The following is a 14,447-nucleotide window of genomic DNA, read 5'->3' on the forward strand; positions in this document are numbered from 1 at the left end:
CCTTTGCAGAACGTGTTTTAGCCACCTCCCCCCAAACACAACACACAAACATACTTGTGCACACACACAAAACAATCTGACAAGAAAATGGAAGATGGGCCATGCACTGGTTTTCTACAGCTGCCATAGTGAAACACCACAAATTTGGGGGCAACTGTTAAACAACAGAAATGTACTGTCTCACAGTTCTGGAGGCTGCAAGTTCAAGATCAAGGTGTTGGCAGGGCTGTGCTCCCTCCAAAGCCTCTGGGGGAGGATGCATCCTGGCCGCTTCCAGCTGCTGGTAGCCCCAGGCATTCCTTGCCTTATGGCAGAGTAACTCTAAACTCCGCCTCAGTCTTCACAAGGCCGTCTCCCCTCTCTGTGCCTCTCCTCTTGTCATAAGGACAGCAGTCAGTCACATAGGATTAAGGGCCCCCCCTACTCCAGCACGACATCATCTTAACTAAATACATCTGCAACGACCCTATTTCCAAATAGGGTCACATTCCGAGGTACTGAGAATGAGGGCTTTAACATCTCTTTTTGGGGGACATGATTTGACCCTTAACAGTCCATTCATCCGTTTAATGGAAGATGTGGTCCTGGGAAAAGGACCTACCCAACGTCACACAGTAACTCAAGGCAATTCCTCCACCAGGAAGAGACTAGAACAGGCGTGGGCAAACCGCGGCTTGGTAAATCCGGTCTGCTGCCTGATTTTGCAAATAAAGTTTTATTGGAACACAGCAGGCTCATTCATTTATGTATTGTCTCTGGCTGCTTTCACGCTACAACAACAGAGTTGAGGAGCCGCAGCAGAGACCGTACAGTCCGCAAGCCTAAAATATTCTCTGGACTAAAAGAACACATAAAATACACTGGTCAACTCTGGGGATGGAACCTGTAGAGACGGGAGGAAGCCTAGGCCCACATGGCAGCTCTCTGGGATCCCTTCTCTCCAGGTGGACCCTCACCCAAGGAGCTGTCCTGCTGGGAAGGCTCCTTCAATGTAACTTTCCTCTGCCCAGAGAAATGGCAAAACAGAGCAGTGTAACACACATGCCACTAAAGTTGTACAAATTGAATTCTATAAGTGTTTCCAACAGACAGAGATTAGTTCTAACTGGAAAGATCAAAGAAGACTTTCTGGGAAAGGGAAGATTTGAGAGGAGCATGAAAAGATGGGTAGTGGGCACTCAAGAAACCCTCTAAGCCACCCTGAGCCATGGCAGATTACCTAGGACTCTGCTGAGCTAAAGGGAGTGAGTTCTCCATCACTAGAGGTGTTCAAGGCAAAGATGGCTCGCCATTTGGCAGGCATGAGATTGCAGGGGACAGGGCAAGATGAAAGATAGTCCCTTGGAATCGTGGATTCCATGGCGGTGGGCTTATGACTTCTTCAGTCTCACCTCTCATCATATTTGCTGAGAGAGACACACAGTACAGAGCCAGCTGGGGTGGGGTGGGGGTGGATGGAGAGACAGAGAGACACCCACAGGCAGAGGAGAGGGGTGAGAACAGGCGAGGGGGGAAAGAGGCATGCTCTCACCCAGAGCAGAGGCCACACACGCCACAGCAGGAGGAAAGGCCACACAGGGCTTCCCTCCCCCTTAACTGCTACAGAGAAAGAGAGAGACAAAAGCCTGACAATTAGGGCTAAAACCAGTGAAACGTCCCTTTATACTGGAGGGAGGGCGGTGGAGGGTGGGCACAAGGGGTGAAGGGGCATACTTCTACGGTGTATGACAAACAATAATGTACAACTGAAATCTCACTATGTTATACGCTGTTATGACCACAATTAAAAACAAAAAAAAACAGTCAAACGTCCCTTTATACTGGAGGGAGGAGGGTGGAGGGTGGGCACAAGGGGTGAAGGGGCATACTTCTATGGTGTATGACAAACAATAATGTACAACTGAAATCTCACTATGTTATAAGCTGTTATGACCACAATTAAAAACAAAAAAACTAGTCAAACGTCCCTTTAATACCTCTGACTTGGCACCTGGCAGTCTTCTTAATGTGCCCCATTATCCCCTGGCAGTCTCTCCCACTGCCAGGGGAGGGGAAGAGCAGCAGCCCAGCCAGGATCCAGGTGGGGAGGGACGCAGGGGCGGCACAGCCCAGACCCACGGGCGGCCTCCGTGGGGAGGCCCTTACACCCAGGAGCAGGGGAGCCCTGCCTGCCCCACAGGAAAGAAAACACACTGGATGGCGAGCTCTGACAACTGCCAAAGCCAGGGCGGCAGGCAGTCACAGGTGAGAAAGCTGACCAGTCCCTCACCCGTGCTCTGTTCGCACCAGGAAGGCACTGTCCCCACTTTACAGGCGAGGAAACAGAGGCCCAGAGAGGTTAAATGACTTGCCACAGGCGTCAGTAAAACTTGGTGGGTAAGAGCAAAGTCTGAGCCTCAGAAATCGGAGCCTGAGTCCCACCACTTGTCTCCTCCGCAGGCCTGGGAAGAGACTTAAGCTTCCTGAGCCTCAGTTTTTCCATTTGCAAAATGACCAGAGTAAGAGCCCTTGTTACGCTGAAGAAATGACATGGGCACAGTACATGGCATACAGCAAGAGCTCAATAAAGGAATGATCGTTACTGTCACTACCATAGAGCAAGGGTTCAAAGAGAGAGCGAACTCTTAGCCGAGGACTGGCCACTGCACCGACTGTGCCCACATCCCGTGCCCCACTGCCACATCAGCAGCCACCTGGAACCTCTAAGGGAAGGTTCCTGAAGGGGGGTGGAGCTGCAGCCACTCCTGCCCTGGCAAAGGGCCCTGTACTCAGAGACACAGTGACTGTGTTCAGCTGAACTGCCTCACCCAGTTAGCTCTGGGTGGCCCCCAACTGCCTTCACACAGGCTCTCCCTTTCCCAGAAACGTCCCCCAATGTCTCTGAGAACCCCTGAGACAAGGGAATGTGGCATGCACCATTTCTTTCTGCTGGGAAGGCTGTCTTTCTACTCATTTCATAGACTCATAACATTCCACCAATAACTGGAATGCACATTCTAGGGTTTCCTGACATGCCAACAAGCACAAGGCAGAGAACAAAGTGGACCCTGTGCTTGCATCGTTTCCACTAAACCTACAGCAGGCCGACACAGCTGGAACAAACTACTAGACGGGGCAGGCCTCCAATTCAGAATACCGAGAGGCACAGAGAAGCGAGGTAAGTGCTTCTTGGGCTCAGGCAGAGCAGGATCATCCAGATATAAACTTAAGTGAGTTTGTTCAAGAGCCTGAGGTACATATATTTATATTTCCAAGTAACCATCTTTTTTTTTCCCCCTGAAAAGTGCATTACAGGCAGAAGGACAGCCTCCACCTAGAGGCTCTGTGACTACTCATGTCACCCATGCTCTGCGAACCTCGGTTTTCTCTTCTCTAAAGTGGAGGCCTGTCCTGCCTCCACCATGAGATAAAGAGAACAAGCTGGACGAAGGTTTTAAAGCAGGGCTCCCAAACTCAATGTCTCCAGAGGTCAGGCTGGTTACAGAAAAGGGTGAAGAACCCAGGTTTGAGGCCACAAAGTGTGGCAGGGGCCGTGGCCAACTGGAGAGCTGGGGCCTGTCTAGAGCGGGCAGCTGCTACCCAGAGCCAGCCACTTTTTGTGATACGAGAACCCAGGCCCAGCTGCCAGACTTTTCCGTTTTTCCCCAAAAGCCAGAAATGAGAAATTTTTTTTAAATGTGAACTATTCCAATGTTTGGATACTGACCACTTACTAGCATTTAAAAATAAACACAGCCAACCATCTACGGTCCAGCACTGAGTGAGCCACACAAAACACAGCTCTGGGCTACATCTGGCCCACAGGCCACCAGTGCGCCATCTCTGTTGCGAGATTTTTTTAAAAACAATTATATAAAGGTCAAATAAAATAATAAAAGTAATAAAAGTTCTCTGAAGGAGACAGTCATAAAGGTTTACTATCAATAAAATAACCAGGAATCCAAACTACGGACCCTGGTGCCCCAAGAACAGAACTACTGACTTTTCATGAGAGTTAGGTGCTGGATTTAGAAATCGGTTATTTCACAAATAGATGTGCACACAGACACGCATTCTAACTGTCAGCAGCTGACTGTGATCAATACTCAGGAGGAAACATGCAAAAATAACAGTTTCAGTTGAGCACATACAATGCCTTCAGCAGGAGGAAGTGACTTTCACACGCACTCCCCCGCCAGATGTTGCCAACCTGTTCCCTTTAAGAAACCCCCTTCCTCCAGGGGTCCCACCAGCCCCCTCTGCTCAGCAGCCAGCCTCTTGGAGGAGGCTGACATTTCTAACTCACCGGGGAGACCGGCACAAACACACAACCCTGGCTAACTGCGCTCTTGGGAGGCTGCCCGAGTGCGGCTCCCAGGCGGCACGTGGGACCTGCCGTAAGCCTGCCCTGGCACGGCTCCCTGGGCATTCAGCTCATGGAAGAGCTTTCCAGAGCCAACACAATGAAGCCAAGAACCAGGCCCGTGGGGCCCTCAGCGATAACCTCTCACTGCGGCATCCTTATGTCCGGAGGAAGTGGGGTGCTCGCTGGAGGTCATAGGGCCAGTGGGTAGCGAGGCAGCAGAAGGAAGCCTCAGGCTGTGCGCCACTTGAGTGAGACACCTGCGATGGAAGGCTGTTTCCATCACTTCCTAGCTGTGTGGCCTTGGCTATGTCACTGAACCTCTCTGCACCTCAGTTTTCTCATCTTTAATGTGATCTGATCATCACCACGACACTATGAAGTAGTGATCATTGTGCTCATTTTAGGAGAAGGGTGAAGCTCCAGAGGCTGGACACAGAGCTGGCAAGTGGCAGAGCTGGGCCTGGGAATCAGCAGGGCTGGTTCTCAATCCCACACTCTCTCCAGCTCAAGGGAGAGGTTTGTGGGGTCTCCACAGTGTCACCCCTTTTCAAAGAGGCCCATGGTTCAGTACCTCCCCCCGGCCCCACTTACAGACCCCTCACCCTTGCCCCCACAGCAGGAAGGCAGAGCACTCAGTCTGGAAGAGCAACAGACATTGGCATCAAAGGAAAACAAAACTCTAGGGCCCCAGAGAGTCCTTTCGGCCCACCCACGGCAGAGGGATTTTCAAAGTGCACCTCCCATTCCGGATCCCGGATCCCAACTCTGAACTGCTTGCATCTGATAAGGTGCCACACCAACAGGAACCACAAAGCTCCCCTGGGAGTGATGGCTGGCAACTCGGGAAACTCTAGATAAACCCTCCAGATAAACACACTCAAAGGCAGGTCGGGAAGTGTTCCTGGGGAGAGTGGGGTGGGCCCCTGGTGAAGGCGAGGTCTGCCTCCTGGGGTGCTGATAAGCTGGGGATGTGGACAGAGAGAAGAGAGTTCCTGGTTGACTCTCAATAGGATTTGTTAAATACATGGATCCTTGGTCCACCCCAGACTGGCCCAATCTTGCAACTTGGCCTTGGGCCCTGGAGTCTCCATTGTTAACAGGCTCCCCGGGGATTCTGAAGTTTCCGAAGAACCATTCCTCAAGGCTAATTTCCTGCACTCAGCCAGCAGTTACTAAGTGCCAACCATATCACTCACCCACTTGCTCGCTTCTTCAGTCATTCAGCAAATATTCTGGGCAAAGAAGAGTTGGGGACCAGGACAGAGATTAGGTCCTGCCTTCAGGAGCAGACGGTGTGGAGAGATTAAAAATGACTACTACACTGCATGATGCATTTACATAAGGGGCTCTGGGCCCCGGGGTAGAGAACACTACCCGAGGGGGCCCCAGCAGGGGTGCGTCAGGTTTAGGGGCCAGGCAGGAGAGAAAAAGGTAAGGCAGCAGTGTGTGTGGAGGCCCAGAGGCACACGACAGGTGCAGGGAGGGAGAAGCAGAAACACAAGGCCACACCTTCCGGGAAGGGCCTCCAAGGAGGCAGATGAGGAACTCAAGGCTCCGGGGCCTAAGACCAGTGACAGACCCCTGGGGGATGGAGTGACCAAAGAATACTTCCTGGAGGTGGCAAAGAATACTTCTTAGAAGGATGCAAAGGATCTGGGTTTCTCCCAGGGTAGGAAGTGGGAGGGTATCCCCAACAACTGCTTCAGACTCCAAAGAGTCAGGGAGTGGGATACAAAGAGCAGCCTGTGCGTGCACAACCTCATCCCCACCCCCAAGCAGCAGAGAGACCATCTGGCCCTGCTCCACATCTGAACCCTGTGCTGTTAGGACAACCACCTATCCTCGGACTGCTCACCTTTCAGACAATGACAATATAGGCCTCCCTCCCTCTCTCGGCCACAGGGAAGCTGAGTCCTGCTCCAGAAGAGCTGGGTCCCTTCTACAAGCTAGGCACTTCCCACGAGCAGCAGCACTGACACAGTCACCGAGCACCTGTTCTGTACCAAGCCTTGTGCTCAGGGCTTTACCCATCGCGACTCATTCAACCCTCAAAGAATCCTCCAATATAGATGACATTATTCCCATTTTACAGATCAGGAATTCCAGGCAGGAGGGCAAGCGACTCAGCCAAGGCCAGGGATCTGAACCAGACAGTGCAGCTTCAAAGCTAGAGCCCTACACACCGCCCCACAGGGTCTCAGTCCAGGAGGATCAGGGAGTCACTTTGCTAATGGGTAGGGTTTCTCTTGAGGATCACACAACCAAGTGACCTCGTGGGTTCCTCCTGGGCCACTGAAGAGGTTCGGTCTTAGAGCAATGGTCTCCCCTCTCTGCTCAGACATCGGCACTCCAGTAGCAGCCTCCCAGGAGTGGGTGGAGGGGCGGGGTGGGGGCAAGTCCTTTGTCTGGCTTAGGCGTGGGGTCAGAGACCCACAGGCTCAAATACCAGCTCCACAACCACAGGCTGTGCATCCTTGGGCCAGTACCTGCACCTCTGTGAGCCTGAGTCCCCTCATTCATTCCTTCCTGTTTATCAGTATTTAACAAGATGTACGGCAAAGGGCTCATTAGTCCCATGCCTAGTAGGATAAGTGCTAAATAACTGGTAGCTGCTAATAATAATATTCTTATTAACGTGATCATCATCATCATCATCATCAAGATCACCATCATTCTTATTAGTGTCATTTTATGCTGTGGCTTTTATCGCCTGAGAAACCTGAAGAAAATTCAGCATCTGAAGCTCAGAATTCTCTCAAAACCAAAGGCAAGGAAAAACTGGCCCTGCTTTTCTCCCCTCCTTCTCCTATCTATACTCGGCAGAGGGCAGCAAACAGGAACCATCCAAAGATAAGAGAGAAGAGAGACACATGGAGAGCAAGCTACACACTCATAAATACACACCCACCCTCCACAGCAAGCGGAATTGTTTAGCTTCCTCCAGCTTCCAAAGTATGAACACTCCGCCTCCTCCAGCGAAGAGGGCCAGGCAGGAAAAAAGTCGGAGCTGAAGAGACAGAAGTTCTTTTTCAGCTTGAGGGAAATTTTCAATGAATTGACTTTTAATGTCGGGAGGTGGGGGGGTGGGGGACAGCTCTCAGGACGTCTGTGAGAGGAAAGGAAGGAGGCTGCGGAACTCACGAGTAAGATTAAATAAAGGCAGCTTTCAGCTGCTCCTCATCTTAACTCCCTGCTCTGTGCTGGCAAGCATTCACGCCCAGGCTTTCCCCAGGAGGAAACTGAGGCCCACACAGTTAACCATTTCTGCCAAAGGGCGGGCGGCAGAGCTGAGATGAGAACACAGACCTCCAGACTACAGGTCCAGTGATCAAACGTGAGTCCTGGGGGCCAGCCCCAGGGCCGAGTGGTTAAAGTTCCAAGAGCTCCGCTGTGGTGGCCTGATTTTGCAGGTTCGGATCCCAGGAGCGGACCTACTCCACTCATCAGCCATGCTGTAGAGGCATCCCACATAGAAAATAGAGGATGCTTGGGGCAAATCTTCCTCAAGTAAAAAAAGAGGAAGATTGGCAACAGATGTTAGCTCAGGGAGAATCTTCCTCACCAAAGGAAAAAAAAGTGAGTCCCGGATGGCAAAGAGGTTTTATCTTGAGGACCAGGTCTGATCCCTGAGTAGTGACTGCCTGGGACACTGTGACAGCAGGATTCTGGAGCGGACATTTGTTGGCTTCTTTCCTAGATTTCATTTCCCCTTCTCCCCACAAGAGCACCCAGACTTTTCTCTGGGGAATTGCTCTTCCTATGATTTGGGTGGCCTGACCCTACCCCCCGGCTCCAGGGGGGGTTAACTCAGTCAGCACAGACCATCCTCCTGACAACTGTGAATGGTTCAGAGAGCACATTAGATCCAAATTGGCCCAATAATAGCTAAGGATCTTGCTAGAGCTCATAGGAAACAAGTTTCCTCTCTCTTCCACAGAAGCTACCAGAGGAAACAGACTCTCTCCTCTAGGATCTGGGTGTGGCTATGAGGCCGGAAAGAGCTGCAATCATTCTTTTGCTACAATGGAGGCTCAGTCTAGGACAGAACCTCTAGATCATACCATACCTGCAGTCAGCTGCAGTTACAGGAGCTGACATATTCCCTTACTCGTTTCAGCCCACACGGCTTAATTCATTCTGTCATTTGCAATTGATAGAGAATCTGAGGTGGCTCTTAAACTCAGATTAGCTCCACCTCCCACGGATAGCAGTACTGGTGCCATGGGCTATGCATCCTTTTAACACCTCTATTCCTCTGATGGATCCCTCTGCCACCTTAAAAATTAATCCATTTTACTTGCTCTAAAACTATAAAAATTTGGGAAGAAAATTTACAAAAATGAATCTGCAAAAAAGCCAGGTAAGTTTCAGCAGATAACTGTCATCTCAGTAAGTACTGGCCTCCAAACTGGGAGTGACAATCTCTGCTCATAAGGGGAGCAATGGTAAAGAAGGATCAAATTATGAGGATGTGCAGGGAAAAAATATAGTGAAACAGAGCAAGAACTTGGAGATCAACTTGGTTCTGGTCTGCACTCCTCCCTCTGAGAACTGCTCTCCCCTCTCCCGGGCCTCAGTTTCTGCACCTACAAAATGAGGCAGTTGGATTGGATGACTTCAGAAGCCCCTTTCCTGCTCTGACGCAGATTGATCACCTGGCAGAAACGTTCCGACTGTCTCCCCAGGGCCGAGCCTCACGACACGTGCTGGGAGGGGACGCGGCTCCCACAATGCACTCCTTGGCCAGAGGAACTCAGGCCCATACAGGCTACCTCCTTTCCCACTCCACTGCGTGTTGAGGACAGTGGTTCGCCGAGAAACAAGACTCTTACTTAAGTCTTCCTGGGGGCAGTGCCTCACCCATCAGCTCTTCCCTTACTGGCTGTGACACATATGTGGGATAAGAGGGTCAGACATATGCAAAATACCGAACCCACTGCAAACACCATCATGAGTGTTGAGCCGTCACGGGACATACTTCTGGCTGCCAAGTTTGTCTCAGGGTGCTTTTCAGTGATAATATCCCGCGGCCATCCCTGTGTAAGAGCTGGCTGTGGACAAGGTACAATTAGCAAGCTAGATGGTTATCTTTTAAATGGGCCTTTGCTTTTTCATCCCGGATTCCATTATTTGTTATCGTGTCTTGGAACCAACAGATTAAAGGTTGAACATCCTTAGACCACAGCCTGAGAAAAGGCATTTAGAGTACGAACATATCCCTAAGTGGTGGCCTCATCACAAGTTAGAGATCTGTTTAAACACTTCTACTATCCAGGCCTTCCCAATACATGCTTCCAAACAAACTCACCAAACCCAGCATGTTAGAGTTGCAAAAGTCCCGGCAAAGTATCTATTTCTTACATTGCAAATGAGTTTTAACACGTCATTAACTCCACTGAGCAGCAGTGTTGAGAAACAGTCTGAGGCCAAATAGGGGGCTTAGTGGTAAAGAGACTGACTAGCAATGTCTGCCCTGGCCAGGGGACGGGAAGCACCAAGTTACACATTTACCTTTCCCCTTCTGCATCTAAGCCCTCACTTCACAAATGAGGAATCCAAGGCCCAAAGAGGTTAAACCACTTTTCCGAGGTCACACAGTGAGTTTAGGCTAAGAGAGAGAATTAGAACCCAGGCATCTGTTCCGAGGCCTTCCTCGGCTGAGCGCCTTGGGGGATGGCAAGCCCAGGATGAGAGAAAGAATGCAGGAAGCCAGGTTTGCTCAGGTAAATCAACAACCCTTCCTAGTGGCATCAGATTTCAGCTGGGCATGCAGACAGAGAAGTGATTAACAATCTAAAGGATCCCAGCCCCTCTGTGGAAAATTAAAGAAATCATGCCAAGGCTATATTTCTATGGTACTTAACTTTCTGATCAGAAAGGCTCTGCCACCAGAAAGACTGAAAAAAGGAGGAAAAAAGTATTGATTTCTGGATGTTCTAAGAATAAAGTTCAGCTCTGATACAATGAGAAAAACTCTTGATACTTGAAAATTAAAGTCACTGGTATTCCATTACCCCACCGATTTCTATTCCAGAGTCACTATTATCCAATGAAGTCATTTCTCACAAGAGATTATGGCTCAGAAACGGGGAAGGGCTGCTTTGCATTTCCTAACATGGATTTTTAATAGCCAGTGTCCAAGCCTGGAATAAGAAACAGACTGTAGAATTAAATCAAGATGCTAAGCAGACTGGGGCTAGGAATGAGAGGGACCCCCAAATTAAAATGAAGATGGCTTCAAGACTGGTTTTTCTTGCTTGGTTTTGCAGCTTTCCAGGAAGCCAGCTGTCTGATCAGATGAATGCTGAAATCCTAGAAGCATTATATGTCCTTTATAAATCAGCTGCCCAACTCAGCTCCAGAGGTACACCCAGGATGAGCTAGCATGACAGTTACTTATGTTCTGGCAGATGATAAACGCTCTTAATTTGAAACCCTTCAACCCAGTGGAGAAATCAAGGAGTTAAAGGACGGTTCAAATAGCGGATATGTTACCCTCAAAGAAAGTTCTCTCAAACCCACAAGAAGCATATTTTTCATTAGGATAAAGTCCTGTCAGACTTCCCTCCAGAGCCTCTGCAGTTATTTCTACAAGAAAGATCAACGAGGTGCTCTGGGATAATTCTGAACAATTACGAGAGTGACAAGCTGAGCTCAGAACTGGTCAGCCCTGTCGAAGAAGCTCTGGGTGCTCAAGATGCCAGATTTCCCAGATAGCAGCCTGACATGTGACCTGCACATTCCAGTACACCGGGATGAGGAACGGAACACCATCGCTCTCAGAAGTCAGCCTCTCCCCTCAAGGCCAGCTGACACTCAAACAAGGGACGGGGGGCCAAGCCCAGTGCTGTGCATCTGCAGGAGACTGAAACAAAAAGGGGCTGTGTGGAAATTTGGCAGAGTGTTCCTGAAAGGCAGCAGATGAATGCTGAATCCTCCAGTACCTAGAAGAGCTTATCATTGGGGAAACTGCTCCATTCCGCTGCTCTCAGGAAGCAAAGAGATTTTCTTTAAAGCAAGGATAATCAGCTGGCATCTTCCACCCCCATCATCAAACCCCTTTACCACTTCTTCCTCTTCCTCTTCATGATATTCCAGAGAAACAGAAATGAACAAGAACTACACCTTCCCAGATGCGCCTATCTGCCCATTTTAGTTAAGGGCTCTGAGCAGCGTCCAGCTGTTGCTCCCCTCTCTCTGCCCAAAAGGCTGCCTTACTCCATCAATTCCCTCTTGCACAAGTGAGTAATTTACTTTGAAAGCTCAGGCCAAACTGGCAGTTAACCTTGACCTTCTCTCTACACATCTGGGTCTACAGAAAATGAAAATCAGGACGTCTCCGGCATCCACAGCAAATGAAATACGAGGGCTTTCTCCAGGCAGAGGCAGAATGTCAGGAGCTATTTTAGAACTGGCTACAGCGATTCCAAGGGAGGGTTTGCACTTGGGCAGGATGCTCTTCCCTTGACCTGGGGCTGGGTCCAGTATGGAGCCCACACATCTGGGGATGCTACAAGAGGCTTCTGACTCAGGAAAGAAAAACGAAGTAGCCATTGTACTCCTCACTGATTCATTGACGGTATCACAGAAGGCTGGAGCTGGACCAATAACCACATTTTACAGATGGAGAAAGGGAGGCTCAGAGAGGGAAATAGGAGGTGATCAAGGACACACACAGCAAATTAATGGTAGAGCTGAGGATAGAACCCTGACCCCTGACCCTGATGCAGGTACAGGGTGGGAACAGAAGAATGAGATTTCATGAAGGTAAAACCCAGATGGATACAGAATTTATGGGAGAGGGGTCTAACTTAGCTGTCGAGGTTTGAACCAGAGGTTTCGGAAAGGAGATGGGGCTCTTAGTTTCCAAACAGTAAGATCTACCAGAAAGATCAACCTTCTCTCCAGGATGGTTTGCAACAATTATAGAGTGAGAGGCTGCACTCAAATTGGCCAGCCCTGTGGCAAAGAACCCTCTGTGCTCAAGATGCCAGACCGCCCAGGCAGCAGCCTGATACTGAGAAGAGAAAGGAAAATCATCCACCTTCAAAGTCAGCCTCTTCCCTTGCCCTGCCAACAATTAGTCAAGTTTGACCCTGATGCGCAAACTATCCGCTTCCCGTGGGACCAAGGAAATCCCATAAGAAAACCTGAAACGTCCCACTGTGTGAAACAGTTCAAGTGGGTACACACTCACTGGCACCTACGGAGCCAGGAGCTGGGAGGGTAGGAGTGATCTGACAGAGCTTCTGCTATCAGTCTATACGTATGCGTGACTTCTCCCCTCCCCCTCCAACATACATGAGTCAGTCCAGAGGAGGCAGAAACAATTAAGATCCCAGTCTTGGCTGCAAGAAACACCACACCTAATCAGGCTTGACAAGTTCAGAGAGGTCATGGGTACTCTGAGAAGGGTCAGGGAAGGCATCTGATGTTCTATCCTCAGGGCACTGGGCACAAATAGCCTCTGATGGGGGTCCCTCCACGAGAGCCCCACTTTTGAACTCCCAGAAGGTCAAAGATAGCAGGCTCCTCAAGGACCAGGAGTTCACCCCCTTACCCACCCACAGGGCCTGAAGCTCCAAGGGGAGCATGATCTTTGCATCCTCCAAGGAACCCACAGGATCTGTGAAGAAATAAGGCTGGGAAGGAGGGAGAACTAACGGGGAGAGAAGGGAGGCCCAGGTGTCTCGTTGGGTAGATGGGCAAATAGGAAAGGGGAGACCTGGGCAGGGAACACAGAGATCAGCAGGTGGAGGAAAAAGCTGAAAGACCTAGACACCAAATAAGAAAACCAGTCACCTCCAGGAAAAGGAGTCAACCTGGGACACAGGGATGCAGACAGGATGTTCCAAAAGAGGAGATGCTGGAAGAGGTCAAGCGATACCAGACATGGACAGAAGGGAGAATGGTAACCTACGGTAGGAAGGAGAGGACTCCTGGTTTCTAGTTCTGGTTCTGTCTCTGACTGGCGTGAAGCCCTGGACAAGTCCCTGTCCTTCTCTGAGCCTCAATTTTCCCATCCAAAAAATGGGAAGAACAGAGGAGTCTCCGCGCTGACTATGAGAAGGCAGACAGGGGAAGGTGGAGGAAGGAACTGTAGGCTGGAAGCGAATTCGGGGAGAGTGTTCCCCACCTCATCCAACTGGGGGACTCACCTGGCCGGCCGCCGGGGCCACCGCCGCCCCTGATCCCCCGGGGGTGCCGTCGGGCTGCCGCTCGCGGTACAGCGCCCAGAGTCCCACGTTGGGCAGAAGGACCAGGGCCGCCAACACCAGCGCCACCGCCTGCAGAAGCCGCTTCTCCTTCCGCCTCATCGGGGCGGGTCAGCCCCGCCGCGCCCCGCCGGCCCCGCCGCACCACCCCCAGCTCCGCGCGTCCGCCCGTCCGCCCGGCGGCGGCAGTAGCTGGGCGAGGAGAAGCAGCCGCGGCGCCGGCCCCGCTCCAACTCCGCGGCACTTCCGCCGCTCGCCCGCCGGGGAGCCGGGCTCCGCCACTGCGCCGCCGCCGCGGGGGGGTCGCGGCCGCCACCGCCGACCCAGCGCCCGGCCGAGCCGCGCGCCGCACGCCACCTTCCCCCGGGGCGGCTGCCGAGCGCGGTGGGCCGCGGGACCCGGGCTCTCGCCGCTCTTCCTGGTCCTCCCTGGCGCGACGGTGTCGCGGGGCCACCCGCTCCCCCCTCTTGGGCAGCGATGGTGCGGTCCTCTTCTCGGCGGCTCCCCCGCCCGCGGGAGCTTTGCGAAAGTCCCGGAGTTAGCGAGTTGGGCGCTAACTGGTGCGGGCTGGGCACCGGTGTCCCTTCGCGTGCTGGAACGCGCCCGGGGACCCCAAAGCCCCGCCTGGCAGCCTCTGCTCCGGACTCCAGCCGAGAGTTTGCCAACTCCCCGGGGATATGCAAATAGAGCCCGGCCGGACGCGCCCCGACTGCAGCCCCCGAGACTGTCGCTTCTCACCCGCCCAGGCTCGGCCGCAAGGACCTGCGGACCTGCTTTGACGCCGGGGACTCAATATTCCCCGGCATGAAATGGGGCCACAGGTGTGCTCCACGTGCACTGTGGTACAGCCCGGCCCTAGTTTTCTTCCTCTCGGTGTTCCTGGCGTT

The 14,447-nt window shown here is 51.7% G+C and overlaps 1 protein-coding gene across 1 annotated transcript in view; it reads right to left on the minus strand.

Moving 5' to 3' along the window:
• Nucleotides 1–13,799, minus strand: part of GALNT10 (polypeptide N-acetylgalactosaminyltransferase 10) — a 215,466-nt gene extending 201,667 nt beyond the window's left edge. Inside the window, exon 1 of the mRNA XM_046667250.1 lies at nucleotides 13,504–13,799. Coding sequence (XP_046523206.1) covers nucleotides 13,504–13,662 — 159 coding nt within the window. The 5' untranslated portion in view covers nucleotides 13,663–13,799. The remainder of the gene's footprint in view (nucleotides 1–13,503) is intronic.
• Between the last annotated feature and the right edge of the window lie 648 nt (nucleotides 13,800–14,447).

The sequence above is a fragment of the Equus quagga genome, chromosome 7 (assembly GCF_021613505.1).
Source record: "Equus quagga isolate Etosha38 chromosome 7, UCLA_HA_Equagga_1.0, whole genome shotgun sequence".
Lineage (NCBI taxonomy): Eukaryota > Metazoa > Chordata > Mammalia > Perissodactyla > Equidae > Equus > Equus quagga.